Source organism: Triturus cristatus, chromosome 9 (genome assembly GCF_964204655.1).
Source record: "Triturus cristatus chromosome 9, aTriCri1.1, whole genome shotgun sequence".
NCBI classification, from domain to species: domain Eukaryota; kingdom Metazoa; phylum Chordata; class Amphibia; order Caudata; family Salamandridae; genus Triturus; species Triturus cristatus.
In genome coordinates this window covers 164561540-164577232 of record NC_140592.1, presented here as the reverse complement: position 1 = coordinate 164577232, position 15693 = coordinate 164561540, and the positions used below count along the sequence as shown (strand labels likewise).

Sequence of the window (15693 nt, the reverse complement as noted above, 5' to 3'; positions counted from 1 at the left end):
GTCTACATATCACAGTGATGGTGTGAGGCCAATAACATGAGCTCTATCCAGGTGAAAAAGCCGTATCTGAAAGAGACACGTTAGTGATAGATTCCTTACCTTCGAATATACCTAGGCGTCGGACTGGATCCGGAAAGATTTTTCATCCGCAGTACCCCTGCGCATCGGTAGGCGTCGTCATGGGGCTCCGTGTACGTCGCTGGCATCGCAGCTGCCGAGATGACGTCATCGGAGCTACTTAGACGTGCCCACACGTGCTGACATCAGTTCTTTCTTTTTCCGCACCAGCAAGCTCAGATCCGAGATAGAGCGGTACTCCTAGTTACTATTTTAACTTGGTTTCTGAGAACTTGTTTCTCTTGTTTTGTCGAGTACTCGACTTCTGGTGCAGTAGAGATGCCCGGGTTTAAGTCCTGTAGGGCCTGTCGTCGGAACATGTCGATGGCGGACCCGCACGAAGTGTGTGTCTTCTGCTTGAGGCACACCCATAACCTCGAGGCGTGCCCCGATTGTCAGGCCATGGCGCCGAAAACTTTGCGGGATCGTTTCCGAAAGTTGTTGGAGGTCCGACAATCGGTTCCGCGCCGCACGAGGTCACGCTCCCGTGCGAGGTCGAGCGACCAGTCGCGAATCTGACACCATCGCTCGTCTGATTCGGGGACAGGTAAGTCACGGCGCCATAAGAAGTCGAAGAAGCAACGTCGCTCTTCATCTACCCCTCACCGGTAGCGGGACGCAGTGGAGGGGGCAGGGGGTCACACCCTCGCGGCTCCGATGGAGCCTCCGTTGTTGCCTGCGGCCTACCTGCCTTCCCGGGCCCGCACGCGACTCCGGAGGAAATACAGGTCTTCCTGTCGGCCATGGGCCGTTTGTTTGCCCCATTGGGTCCCTCCGGAGCATCTTTGGGCCCCGTGGGCCCGTTGGGTGGTTCTGCCCCCGTGCCATTGCCTTTGTCCCCGGCTACGCCGGCACGATCCCCTGCAGCGCCGCAGGCTCCGGCCTCGCGCCTGACACGACGCCGGACCGCATCGAACCTGGATTGATCTACTACCCTCCAATTCCAGGTGGGGAGTTTATCCCATTTCCCCGGGCACCTCGTCGTTACCGGCCTCTTCCACAGCCGGCGGACGAAGGGGAGTACTAGGAGTGGTCTGAGGACCCTCTCGCAGCTCAGTGCGAGGCTGAACCGGACTGGGAGGGTGATATGGAAGGGCCAGGCGATTTGGCTTTCTCTCCACACCCTGGTACCCTGTCCCCTTCTTCCGTGGCTAGGGAGGAGGTTGGGACTTTTTCTGTGGTGTTGCGAAGGGCGGCTGAGGCTCTTAACCTCAAGCTCCCTTCTGTGCCTATCAGGACCAATCTCCTGACTGAGGTTTTGCAGCCAGCGTCCTCCTCCGCAGAGCCGCTGCTGTCCTTCGAGGCCCTTACTGACATCCTGTTAAGCACCTGGAACAAATCTAACACAGGGGGTCCTGTGGATAAGGGTGTAGCATGCCGCCATCGCCCGGCGGCTGGCGACCCCAGCTTTCTCACACAACACCCGACGCCTGGGAGTCTGGTTGTCCAGGCCTCTGCCTCTCCGAGCGCATTCCCTTCTGCTCCTCCAGACAAGGAATCTAAGAAACTGGAGCAATTTGGGAAAAAGATTTTCACTTCTGCCAGTTCCGGATTGCAGACGGTGAATACTGTGGGCCTGTTGGGCCGCTACTCACATTCTGTGTGGGACACCGTAGCACAGGTGCTGCCTCAGTGCCCTGTGGAAGCTCGCGCGGTGCTCTACCAGGCCATTACCGAGGAGACGGATGCTGCCAAATTCACTATTCGTTGTGGATTTGACATGGCCGAATCCCTTTGCAGGGCTCTTTCCACAACGGTGGCACTCCGCCGTTATGCTTGGCTCTGAACTACTGGCTTTTCCGGGGATGTCTAGAACACTCTGTTGGACATGCCCTTTGATGACACACGCCTCTTTGGTGTCGAGGCGGATAGCACCCTGGAACGCTTTAAGGACTCTAGGGCTAAGGCCCAGTCGTTGGGTCTTGCCACCACGTGTGCTCCCTCGGGGTCTGCTTTTCGCTCCTTTCGAGGTCAAGGCTGAGGCGCCCAAGCGTGTTCCTTTCAGAACCGCCGGCCTACACAACCGCAACCTCAGCGCAGCTGCGGTCGCGGGGCCCGCTGTGGTGAGTCCCGGGGCCAGCAGGTGGGTCAATCCAACACCGCCCCTGCCACCACCGCCTCAAAACCTTCCTAGTCCAGTGTTTAAGGTCCACCGGATGCCAGTGGGCGGCAGGATTCACCATTACCTCCCCCACAGGCGCACCATCACTTCGCACAGGTGGGTTCTCCAGATAGTCCGAAGGGGCTACTCCCTCCCCTTCGAGTCTACCCCTCCAGCCATGACACCTCAGTGCCACCGCATGTCAGGGGATCACTTGGCACTTCTCCAGCAGGAAGTTGCGACCCTCTTGGCCAAGGGGGCCATCGAGCGCATTCCGACGCCAGAAGTAGGTCGTGGTTGTTATTCCCACTACTTCTTGGTTCCAAAGAAGGACAAGGGCCTGCGTCCCATCTTAGTCCCCTGGAACGTCAATCGCTTCCTCCGGAAGGAGAAGTTCAAGATGTTCATGGTTGCTCAGCTCTTGTCTGTCCTAGACCCGCAAGAGTGGCTGGTAGCGTTGGACTTGCAGGATGCTTATTTTCATATCCCCATCCTGCCGGCCCACTGGCGTTACCTACGGTTCACGGTAGGCCACAAGCACTTTCAGTTCACCCTGCTTCCTTTTGGCCTTACCAGCGCTCCTCTGGTGTTCACGAAAGTGATGGCGGTGGTCGCAGCTCATCAGCGCAGATCAGGGGTTTCAGTCTTCCCCTATCTCGACGACTGGCTGTTGAAGGTGGGCTCACCCCAGGCAGTCGTCTCCCACCTCCAGACTATGGCCGACCTCCTGCATTTGCTGGGGTTTTCCATCAACGTGCCGAAGTCGCTCCGGATTCCCTCTCAGAAGCTCCTCTTCATCGTAGTGGTTCTGGATGCGGCGCAGTTTCGGGTTTATCCTCCCGAACGGCGAGTCCGGGACATTCGAGCTATGATTCCTATCTTTCGGCCCTGGTCCTGGGTTTCGGTTAGGAAGACCCTGAGGCTGCTGGGCCTCATGGCCTCCTGCATCCTGCTCATCAGTCATGCCAGGTGGCATATGCGGGCTCTGCAGTGGGATCTGACGTTCCAGTGGGCGCAGCATCAGGGAAACCTGTCCGACTACGTCCAGATCTCGGAGGGCACTGCACAGGATTTGCATTGGTGACTCCGGGACCAGAATTGGGTCAGCGGCAGATCCCTCTCCCATCCCCAACCGGAGCACACAGTGGTGACGGACGTGTCCCTCTTGGGATGGGGCGGCCACTTGGGAGAGGCGGAGATCAGAGGCCTCTGGTCTCCGGCGGAGTCCAAGCTCCATATCAACCTTTTGGTGCTCAGGGCGATCCTACTTGCACTGAAAGCATTCCTTCCCTCTGTCAAGTGGAGAGTAGTGCAGGTGTTCACAGACAACACCACCGCCATGTGGTACTGCAACAAGCAAGGCGGGGTGGGGTCATGGACCCTATGTCAGGAGGCTCTGCGTCTCTGGACATGGCTGGAACGTCAAGGCATTTCCTTGGCGGTTCAACACTTGGCAGGTTCTTTAAACGCCAGGGCGGACAAACTCAGCCGCAGGTGCATGTTGGATCACGAATGGTGTCTTAATTCGGAGGTGGCACAAGGTCTCTTTCAGCAGTGGGGAGAACCTTGGTTAGATCTATTCGCCACCGAAGGGAATGCGCAATGTAAGCAATTCTGCGCGTTGGAGTTTCCAAGGCAGCGTTTCATCGTGAGTGGAGGTGCGGTCTGTTGTACGCCTTTCCGCCTATACCACTTCTACCCAGAGTGCTGAAGAACATCAGACGCGATCGGACCCAAGTCATTCTTGTGGCACTGGACTGGGCTCGAAGAGTTTGGTATCCCGAGCTACTCAGTATGAGCGTGGATCCCCCGATACGACTACCTCTTCGGGAGGATCTCCTGTGGGAGCAACAGGGGACGGTCCTCCACCCGAACCTGTCCAGCCTCCACCTCCTTGCGTGGAGATTGAGCGGCGACAGTTAATTCCATTTGACTTGCCTCCTGAAGTCTGTAATGTGATTCTGGCAGCCAGGTGTCCCTCGACTAAAACTGTGTACGCCTGCCGGTGGAAGAAGTTTGTGGCATGGTGCACGGCGAAAGCTGTTGATCCCCTTTCTGCCCCTCTTTCTGAGGTCCTTTTGTTACTTCTCTCTTTGGCCCAGCAGGGCTGTGCTCTGGGCACTATCAAGGGCTACCTTTCTGCTCTTTCGGCCTTTCTTAGGCTGCCTGATCAGCCCTCTCTTTTCAAGTCCCCAGTTGTCAATAGATTTCTCAAAGGCATTACTCACCTTTTCCCTCCTAATCCTTTTGTGATGCCTCAATGAGACTTGAACCTGGTTCTCACATACTTGATGTGCGCTCCCTTTGAGCCTCTTCATAACTGTCCTTTGCAGTTATTAACTTTGAAAACTGTCTTCCTGGTGGCCATCACCTCCGCTTGGCGTGTGTGTGAGCTCCAGGCTCTTTCCTGTAAACCTCCTTTCCTGGCGATTCATCCAGACAAGGTTATGCTCCGACTGCGTCCCTCCTTTCTACCAAAAGTAGTCTCTGCCTTTTATCTCGGGCAAACTGTCACCATGCCCACTTTCTTTCCGCCTCCGCACCGTTCAAGGGGAGAGGCTCCACCGTCTGGACCCAAAACGTGCGCTTTCGTTCTATCTCAACCGCACACAACAGTTCCAGGTGGATGACCAGTTCTTTGTTGGTTATGTGGGTGGCAAGAAAGGCAGGGCTGTGCACAAGCGGACTATCTCCCGATGGGTTGTCCTGTGCATTAAAGCCTGTTACTCTCTGGCTAAAAAGGAACCTCCAGTAGGACTGCGCGCCCATTCTACCAGGGCGACTGCAGCTACTACAGCATTGGGACGCGGTGTCTCCCTGCAAGATATCTGTCAAGCAGCCACTTGGGCCTCGCTGCATACTTTCACTAAGCACTATTGGCTTGACAGTCAAGTCAAGAGAGACGGCTTCTTTGGCCGTTCAGTTCTCCGTGACTTTCTGGTGTAATCTCACTTCGCAGACCCACCACCGGGGTTGGTATTGCTTGGGTATGTATTCTAAGGTAAGGAATCTATCACTAACATGTCTCTTTCAGATGCACAAGTTACTTACTTGTGTAATGATATCTCTGTAAGAGACATTAGTGTTCGAGGCATATGAGCTGCAGATCACACACTTGGATAGATCGCCATCTGGTGTTGGGCTCGGATGCTTGCAGGTTGTTGTTGTCTTCGGAAGAAGTCTTTGGTCACAAGATAGGTGACTCCTCCCTTGGACTACAGTGCGCATGGGCATCCACTCCATCCTCAGATTGTTTTTTTCCGCCATTGGGTTCGGATGTAACTTTTCCACTCCAGTAGAAAACTTAAAAAAACAAGCTTTCGAAGCGAAAAACTTTTACAAAACTACATCGAGGCACCTTCACTCGTCATCGAATTCATCGGACCGGTTCCGGACGTCGACGCGGGCGATTGGACCTATCCGCGCCGTAAGGCCTACGGCTCATGGAAAGGACGCAGTTTAAAAAATGCCCCCAGTGTGGAGCAAAATTCCCACACAGTGACCATCATAAGGTCTGCAACCTGTGCCTCTCGCCGGATCACAACGAGTCCAGCTGTCCAGACTGCGCCGCATTTCGATCCAAAAAGACCATTCAGGATCGAAGAGCTTGACGCCATATCATGGCACACAGACCAGCCCCGGAACCAGAGAACATCTTCGATGAGGGTCCCGATGTCCCCGAAGAAGATTCCAAGGAACTTCAAATTATCTCAGAAGCAGACGACTCAGACGACCCCATTACTCCAGGGCAACGCGTGAGTAATACTGCCCCTACCCCAACCCCTCCAAAACCAAAGGCATTGGTCAAGACTTCGCCAGCTGGCCCCGGTCGAGACCGAAAACACCCTTCAGAAGCCCCGCCTTCGGGCTCGGCTCCGAAGAAACACAAGCCTTCCACTGGCTCGGGCCCGAGCAAACCACATATCATTGTACCATCGGCACCTTCGGCACCGAAGACACAAGTCCTCTCGGCACCGAAACAGGCTCCGGCACCTTCGGCACCAAAAACACCGAGGCCCATAGACAAGCCGGCACCGAAAGCTCCCAAGCCTAAAGACTCAACTTCGGCACCAAAACCTTCATCGGCTCCGAAATCTTCATCGGCACCGAAACTACCGGCTAAGGACTATAATACACCTCCTAAAGCACTAAGACTCTACCGATCACCCAAAACCTCGATCGGAACCGAAAAAATCGGCGCCAAAGTCTGTTCCTCAAGACCAAGAACTTTTCCACCCAGATCCAACACTAAAAAGGATCTATATTAATCCAAAAACTGGACATGTCACTGCTGTACCTTGTAGGAAAAGGAAACAGGATACAACACCTGCCCCAGTTCCTATAAAGAAGGAGGACTCTGCAACATCCCCAATTCCTCCTTCCTCTCCTGTTCCACCTCCTAGCCCACCCCCTCTGCCTACACCACCACTACCTCTACCATCTCTGTCACATACACCACCCCCACAGGATGATGATGATGACCTAGGGGGCGGGGGTGATCCAGGTGATCCGGATGATCTTAATAATCCGTTCACAAACCCTGATACTGTACCATTGGACGACTGGGCATACCCTCTCCCAGATATGCCTGACCCTACACCACTTTATCATGGCGTCACCATGCACTCCGATGCACCCGAGGAAGACTTCCTCTTAGACGCCTTTGAACAGTCTCAAAAGTCAGTTCAAATTTTACCCATGATTAAAGGGGTCATAAAACACGCCACAGAGGTATTTAAAGACCCCGTACGGGCCAGGGTACTCAACCCAAGAATTGAGAAAAAATATAGACCTGCCCCAGAAGACCCTTGTTACATCAAAGGGCAGCTCCCTCTGGATTCCCTGGTCGTTTCCAACGCAAGGAAACGTGCCAACTCCCAAACTACAGGAGATACACCGCCCACCGACAAGGAATCCAAACTATTAGAGGCATTAGGCAAAAGAGTAGCAGCACAAGCAGCTAATCATTGGCATATCGCCAACACTCAAGCCCTATTAGCACGCTACGATAGGGCTCACTATAATCAGTTAGAAGACCTGATAAAACACCTACCAGACCAATACAAGGCCCAGGCAAATGACCTTATACAAGAGGGAAAACTTCTCTCAAATGCCTCAATTAAATGTGCACTTGACGCCGCAGACACTGCCTCTAGGGCAATAAATACAAGTGTACTCCTTAGACGCCATGCGTGGCTACGCATTTCAGGCTTCAAGCCAGAGGTACAAACTACCATACTTAGCCAACCATTTAACCAGTAACAACTGTTTGGACCAGCAGTAGACACTGCACTTGAGAAAATCAAAAAAGACACAGACTGCTAAATCCATGGGAGCATTGCAGTCTCCACAACCATGTGGCTCCTTTCTACGCTCCTTCTACAGGGGAGCCTCCAAAAACATTGGAGCAGACACCTCCTCCACATTCAAACCCTCTACACAAACATCCCCCAGTAGAGGATATTTTAGAGGAGGATATAGAGGAAACAACACCAAGGGACGAGGTCGAGGCAGTACCAACACTCGTACCTCTCCCGCCACAAAACCGTGACTTTCCTCCACTCCCCCCAGACCATTCCACTCCAGTCGGGGGAAGACTCAAACAGTTCCTACCTGTCTGGAACTCCATCACAACAGACAAGTGGGTAAGACAAATTATCCAGTATGGTTACTACCTGGAACTAACCACTACCCCCCCCCCCACACATTCTACTCAAGCAACGCTATATGTCACCAGACCATCTTACGCTCCTCAAACAAGAGGTGCTTTCATTGCTGCAAAAACACGCAATACAACCAGTTCCCTTACAACATCAGGGTACAGGAGTATACTCACTGTACTTCTAATCCCCAAAAAGGACGAGACGCTCAGACCAATCCTGGACCTCAGACTCCTAAATCAGTACATAAACTCAGATCATTTCCATATGATCACTCTTCAACAAGTACTCCCACTACTACAACAAGGCGATTTCCTTGCCAAATTAGACCTCAAGGACGCCTATTTTCACATCCCCATGCATCCTGCTCACAGGAAGTATCTAAGATTTGTGGTGGACGGACAACACTATCAGTTTACAGTCCTTCCATTCGGGGTAACCACTGCGCCCAGAGTATTCACCAAATGCCTAGCAGTAGCAGCAGCGCATCTCAGGAGACAACAAATTCATGTCTTCCCATATCTAGACGATTGGCTCATAAAAGCCAATTCATTCAACAAGTGCATCCTACACACTCACCAAACTATTCAAATCTTACACAACTTGGGATTCACAATAAACTATCCCAAATCTCATCCCACATCCATCAATATCTGGGAGCCACCATAAATACCTCCAAAGCACTAGCATATCCCAGCCCAGCCAGGATAGCCAAAATACAAGCTCTGATCGAAAAATTTCAAACCCAACACTCTCTTCCAGCAAGAGTGTTTATGCAACTCATAGGCATGATGGCGTCATGCATCTTCATTGTGCCTTATGCAAGACTTCAAATGCGTCCCTTGCAAGAATGTCTAGCAAGTCCGTGGAATCAGGCTCACGGACAACTGGCAGATCTGGTGTTGGTGGACAGCCGCTCACATCGCTCTCTAAAATGGTGGAACACCATAAACCTGTCCATAGGCCAGCCGTTCTTAGAGCCTCTTCCACAAATAGTTCTGACAACCGACGCATCTCTCACAGGATGGGGAGCCCATCTCCTAACACACACCACTCAGGGCACATAGACCACTCAACAGAAAGGGCTCCATATCAATTACCTGGAGTTACTGACAGTATTCCTAGCGCTAAAATCATTCCAATTACATCTCCAGAACAAAACTGTCCTCGTCCGGACGGACAACATGACAGCCGTGTATTACATACAAAAACAAGGAGGCACACATTCTCTCCAGCTGTCTCAGCTCGCACAGAACATTTGGAGATGGGCCATTCCCCAGAACATATACCTGCTAGCAGAACACCTTCCAGGAGTTCACAATCAGATTGCCGACCTGTTGAGTCGACAAACTCAACAGATCCACGAATGGGGAACTACACCCACAAGTCCTACTCCCATTCTTCCAAAAATGGGGCCAACCAGACATAGACCTGTTCGCCACACACGAAAACGCAAAATGCCCAACCTTCGCCGCCAGGTTTCCCCACCCACAGTCGAAGGTCAATGCAATATGGATGAACTGGTCAGGCAGATTTGTGTACGCTTTTCCGCCTCTCCCACTCATTCCATTAGTGGTACGCAAACTCAGGCAACAGTCTCTCAAGCTGATACTAATAGCTCCCATATGGGCGCGTCAACCCTGGTTCACAACACTGCTGGAACTCTCTCTAGTTCCACACCAAAGACTGCGCCTCTCCCCGTCCTTATTAACCCAGAACCATGGAGAAATCAGACACCCAGATCCACATCAACTGAACCTAGCGATCTGGCTCCTGAAGTCCTAGAGTTCGGTTACCTCAACCTACCCACCTGACTGTATGATTATTATAAAAGATGCCAGACGACCTACTACTAGAGCCTGCTATGCTGCAAAATGGAAAAGATTTGCCATTTACTGCACTAACAATGATATACGTCCACTGGATGCATCCATCCAGAACATCATTTGCTACTTACTACACTTGCAAAGATGTAATTTAGCGTACTCATCCATACGTCTTCACCTAGCAGCATTAGCTGCCTACTTACAAAATCGACAACACTTGTCATTATTTAGAGTACCAGCGATCAAAGCCTTCATGGAAGGTCTTAAAAGGATTATTCCTCCCAGATTACCACCCTCTCCAGTGTGGAACCTAAATATTGTTCTCACAAGGCTCATGGGTCCCCGATTTGAACCTCTGCATAAATGCGAACTATAGTTCCTTACATGGAAAGTAGCGTTCCTTATTGCTATCACATCCCTTAGAAGGGTAAGTGAGATCCAGGCTTTAACCATACAAGAACCATTCCTACAGCTACACCGTAACAAAGTGGTTTTTAGAACAAATCCTTAATTCCTACCCAAAGTCATTTCTCCGTTCCATCTTAATCAATCAGTCGAGCTACCAGTGTTCTTCCCAAATCCAGACTCTGTAGCTGAAAGAGCTCTTCATACCTTAGACGTTAAAAGAGCCCTACTTTTAACGTCTAAGGTATGAAGAGCTCTTTCAGCTACAGAGACTACATTGACAGAACCAAACCATTCCGCAAAACCAAAAAATTGTTTGTTTCTTTCTCTCCACCACATAAAGGCAACCCCATTTCCAAATCCGGAATAGCCAGGGGGATAGTTAAATGTATCCAAATATGCTACCACAAGGCTAAACACACTCTAACAGTTCCCCCTAGAGCGCATTCCACACACAAAATAGGGGCTTCCATGGCATTCCTAGGAAACATCCCCTTAGAAGATATTTGTAAGGCAGCCACATGGTCTACAACACACACCTTCACTGAACACTACTGTGTTGACGTGCAAGCCAAACAGCAAGCTTCTGTGGGTCAGGCTGTCATTAAAACTTTATTCCAAACTGCTGCAACTGATACAGGTGACCACCGCTAGGGGAGACACTGCTATATAGTCTATCCTAAGTGTGTGATCTGCAGCTCATATGCCTCGAACGGAACATGCTACTTACCAGTATGCATCTGTTGTTGGCATGTAGAGCTGCAGAGCCACACACGCCCACCCACCTCCCCGGGACCTGTATCTGTTCCAGCATTGTCTTACTTAGATATTACACATGGACATCCTTTCTTTATTTTTACAAACTCCATCATGGCGAAAAACAATCTGAGGATGGAGTGGATGCCCATGCGCACTGTAGTCCAAGGGAGGAGTCGCCTATCTTGTGACCAAAGACTTCTTCCGAAGACAACAACAACCTGCAAGCATCCGAGCCCAACACCAGATGGCGATTCCTAAGTGTGTGGCTCTGTAGCTCTACATGCCAAGAACAGATGCATACTGGTAAGTAGCCTGTTCCTACTGATAGATTCCTTACCACCCGCCCATCCTCCCCGTTCTGCGAACTGTTCTCTAGGGTACAGGTCAGCCTTTTCAGGGCCCTAGTTCTGTTGCACCAGTGGTCGGTCTCTGGCATGGCTCTGTGTTCCTGGCGTGGAAAAGTTGTGTACAGAACTGACGTCAGCGCGCGTGGGCGCGTCGAAGTAGCTCCGACGTCATCTCGGCGCCTACGACGCCAGCGATGTACGCGAAGCCGCATGACGACGCCTACCGACGCGCAGGGTTACTGCTGACGAAAAACTTTCTGGATCCAGTCTGACGCCTGGGGATATTCTAAGGTAAGGAATCTATCACTAACTAATGTCACTTACAGATGCATTATTACACAAGTAAGTAACTTGTGCATTAGGCAGTTTCTATGATCTCCTAGAAGTAATACAGAGAAAGGGCTTTGTGTTGGCTCACTTCAACCAGTGGTTTTTGGGGGGCTTTCATGGCTTGCTATTTCTTTTATGGACTGTCCATTAAGACAGTGGCATGTCCATCTAAATTGTAAAATCTGTCTTAAGACCCCTCACATAGTGCTGTACGCGTGGAAATGTACTTTCGCGTCAGTTAAGTAAAAGTTTGGAGTGCTATTGGCACTGATATTTGTCGCTGCACTCTCATGCATGGTCAGGTTCTTGGCGCATACAGACTTGGCTGCAGCGCACAGAGAGCATACATTGCTGCACACAGGTAAAACATTAGAGGGAACATTGGTTAGGAACCTACCTTCTGACTGCATCGTCAGATCTCAACAATATTGAAGCAGCATCAAGACACCTCAGGGTATATGTTGCACTTTATAAATCATTTTTAACATAACATGGGTTTCAGTAAACCATTCATGTAGCTGGGGGACTCGAAATAACCAGTGCCCAGTACATATTCTTAAGATGGCTTCCCTGTTCACTTGTACTATCTAGTATTTGAACTAGACAGCACAGCAGCATATCCGCTCATGCAGATAAATTCCTCACATTAAATATATTGCACCCTGCCTTAGGGCGCTATAAGGGTGACATTCATATATTATATTCATCAATCTAATAGCCACCGTAGTGATCTTCATTTCAAAGAACTTAGAAAAGGAAAGAATATACATAACAACCACAATTCATCTTTTGTATTATTTTTGATTGTTTCGATAAATTTCAATAATTTGATACACAAGAAAATCTTTTTTTATATACAATAAAGGAATATACAGTTTTCATTTGAACAATGGCAACATAAAACTACTATCTCGCTTCAAGACAAATCAGCAGTAGTTAATGACACTTTTACGCGAATATGCACCATCCACAATTGGTCATATATCAAAAGCACTTCGTTTAAACAATTATAATATCTGAAGACATCAAATGAAAATTGTTTGCAACAAAGAAGTGTCTTGAAGCGAGACAGTAGTTTTATGTTGCCATTGTTCAAATGAAAACTGTATATTCCTTTATTGTATATAAAAAAAGATTTTCTTGTGTATCAAATTATTGAAATTTATCGAAACAATCAAAAATAATACAAAAGATGAATTGTGGTTGTTATGTATATTCTTTCCTTTTCTAAGTTCTTTGTAATGAAGATCACTACGGTGGCTATTAGATTGATGAATATAAGTTGAATAAATCCTCAAGGTTTATTATTGTTGAGACATATTATACCCAATCCCTTGGGGTTAAGTGGGTTGCCCTATTGTTGCATACATTCATATATTATATGCAGTGTCTTTGGCATTGTTTTTAGGAAAAGAGCACTGGCACTGGGGCCTTTTTAGCAGGGAACCAGAGCATATCAGCCGAAAAACATCCGCACCTGTGGCAAAAAGTGGGGGTGACCAGGACAAAAGAAGGCACTTTCCTACACCCTCCACCAAAATGCTATACACCTATCATTGGGGCAAGTTTGTGGCACGGTGTGCCGAATGACAGTTTGATCTCCTTTCTGCTTCCCTTTCTCAGGTTCTTCGGTTTATTCTTTCCTTTGCCCAGCAGGGCTCTGCTCTGGGCCTTTCTGCTATTTCAGCCTTTCTGCATTTGCCTGACCAGCCATCCCTCTTCAAATCCCCTATTGTACCTAAGTTCTTGAAAGGTTTGCAACATATGTTTCATCGTTCACCCGTTGCCAAATATTTGCCATCTCCACCTCTAGTCTTTCTTTTTCTCGATCTCTGACGCATGTCTCTCAGCGCCGAGACCCTCAGCCTTTCTCTTTGTGCTTGACGAGGCCGACATCGTAATCGAAGGCTGTTTCGACCTCTCGTTTCGACGTCGAGGCATCTTTTTCGTGACCGTCTTTTGACTTCTTCGAATTTTCAAGAGTTTTCGCTGTTAGAGTTCTTGTCTAAGGATCCGGCGGATTGTTTCTCTAAGGAGGTGGCTGCGGTCGTCGACGGTTTCTACGGCGAGGCTCCTTTCGAGGTTTTTAAGAAAGTTTTTTGTGTTTTATCCTGTGTTTTCGAGGTCGACGGCTCTTACTTCCTCCAAATCTCTGTAGCTCCTTCCGTATCGATCCAGACACAACGGCGGGAAAAAAAAATCTGAAGATGGCGTCCAAAGGTGGGAGCTTACGGAGGTAGCACGTCGAAGTCACAGGAGGACACTCTACCATCCTTCCCAGTCTGCGAACGGACTATAGTGTAAAAGATTAACCCTTTTAATGACCCTAATTTAACACACCAGTGTTTAGTGTTCCTCGTGGCTATGCACTCCAGGTGTGGAAAGTTGCAAGAAGAAACGGACATCAGCGTGCTGGGGTAGCACCTATCTAGGCCTTGCACATTTCATTTCCGGCACAGGTGACACGGACTACGTCCCGTGAAGCCGAAAGACTCCAGATAGGCGACTATTCTACGGTAAGGAATCTGCGGGTAGATGATCTCTTCTAGATAAAGCATTAACGAAGATAAGTAACTTGTTCATTAACCTATATACCTCTGTAATCATATCTGTAGATGCAGAAGATCCAATGCTTACAAATCTCTTTAGGAATTTTATTTGATATCCTATGTCAGTGGTCCAACACAGGCACTAATGTCTAAATAAAGAACATTTTTACTATGGCTCTCCCAGCTTATAAAGTCCTTTTGGCACTTAAAATGGCTGTTTTGCCCTTAACACAAACTAATAATGAAGAAATAAGTTTAATGGACTCTGGATTATGGAGCAACCCTAATCTCACCGTGAATAGATTTAAATTAAATGTGATCAGCCCCGGAAGAACCGGATGACCATTTGTATTTTTTTGACACATTTTTGTTCTTAAGATGTGTGATTACACCCCACTCAAGTATCCCCAGGCAGTTCCTTTTTTTAAGCTGGATACTCCCTACCAGCTGCATCGGGCATGTAGCCTCTATGGGAATCCAATGGTCTACTGAAGTATGCTTAAATTGGTTTCCCCCCACCAGAACACTGGCAGTACTTCAAATAGGGTTGCAGAGTCTAACTAAAATTGTACATGTGAATCAAGTATTCATTGTTAACGTGTATGACATTTACTTGTTTTGTTCCTTCCACAGATCCTCAGGTTGGAAAGTTGCGTGTTCTTCATGCCATATTTTTGTTTCAGGAGCCTCGAGGAGTTGTCAAGTTAGGTAAGTGCATTTATTTTATGCCTTTTTCCCAAACCCTTGTTTAATAGAATTTCAGATGAAGCCTACAAAAAGTACATTGTGTCCTGTAGATTTACCAATGCTGCTGGGGAAACCCTGCGACTGATAGCGCCAGAACAGTCTGTGCTGAGCCGTTGGCACACATGTGCATGCCCACACAAGTCTGTCCTCCACAGTGCACATGGTTGGTGAGATGGTGTAGTTGTATCACTACTACCCTCTTCTTGAGATTATTCTTAATCTTTGCTGAGTTGCTGCTATCCACATACCATGGCAAATCCAACACTGCCTCCATTCAGTAACCTGCTCTAGTGGTCCTGGCCTGCATGTGTTTCTGTTCAGTAGTTGACATGCATGACTTTCTACCTTGCTTAGGAAGCAAGCCTCTGGGGCGATATTATGGAAAGTTCACTTGGGACTCGAGATGTGTGCACCTGCTTTCTGCTATGCCCGAGCACTTTCGTATTACAGAATGGGCTGCAGATGCTTGTCCAGCACCTTCTGTAGTACAGATCATGCTGACACACATGGTGCAACAAAGTGATCTTGAGGGCATGATCCCATGCATATGAGGGAACACTTTGCCTCTGCACTAGATTTGGCCATTGAGGCTAAGGAGCTTTCGGGGAGCATACTGATAGTATGCCAAGTGCGAGGTAGTGCACAATCAGTGCACCTCCTGAAAGTAGAGAAAAGGGGTTCTATGTACTCCTAGACATTCCCATGCAGGGGGATCTCTCTTCCTTTGGAAGGCAGGCCGCTTTGTTGCCTGCAAAGACCAGATGGACTGGCTGCTTCAAACAACGGATCTGCCTTTCATTAATGCACTGCCCCAGAGCAGGGACAAGTTCAAAGCTGCACTAGGGCAGGGCA

General features: G+C 49.2%; 1 protein-coding gene across 4 annotated transcripts in view; it reads left to right on the top strand.

The window, feature by feature from the left end:
• Positions 1-15693, top strand: part of TASOR (transcription activation suppressor) — a 1129919-nt gene that overhangs the window by 612135 nt on the left and 502091 nt on the right. For all 4 annotated transcript variants that reach the window (XM_085624658.1, XM_085624660.1, XM_085624657.1 and 1 more), the window contains exon 13: positions 14728-14802. In XM_085624658.1, coding sequence (XP_085480784.1) covers positions 14728-14802 — 75 coding nt within the window. The remainder of the gene's footprint in view (positions 1-14727; positions 14803-15693) is intronic.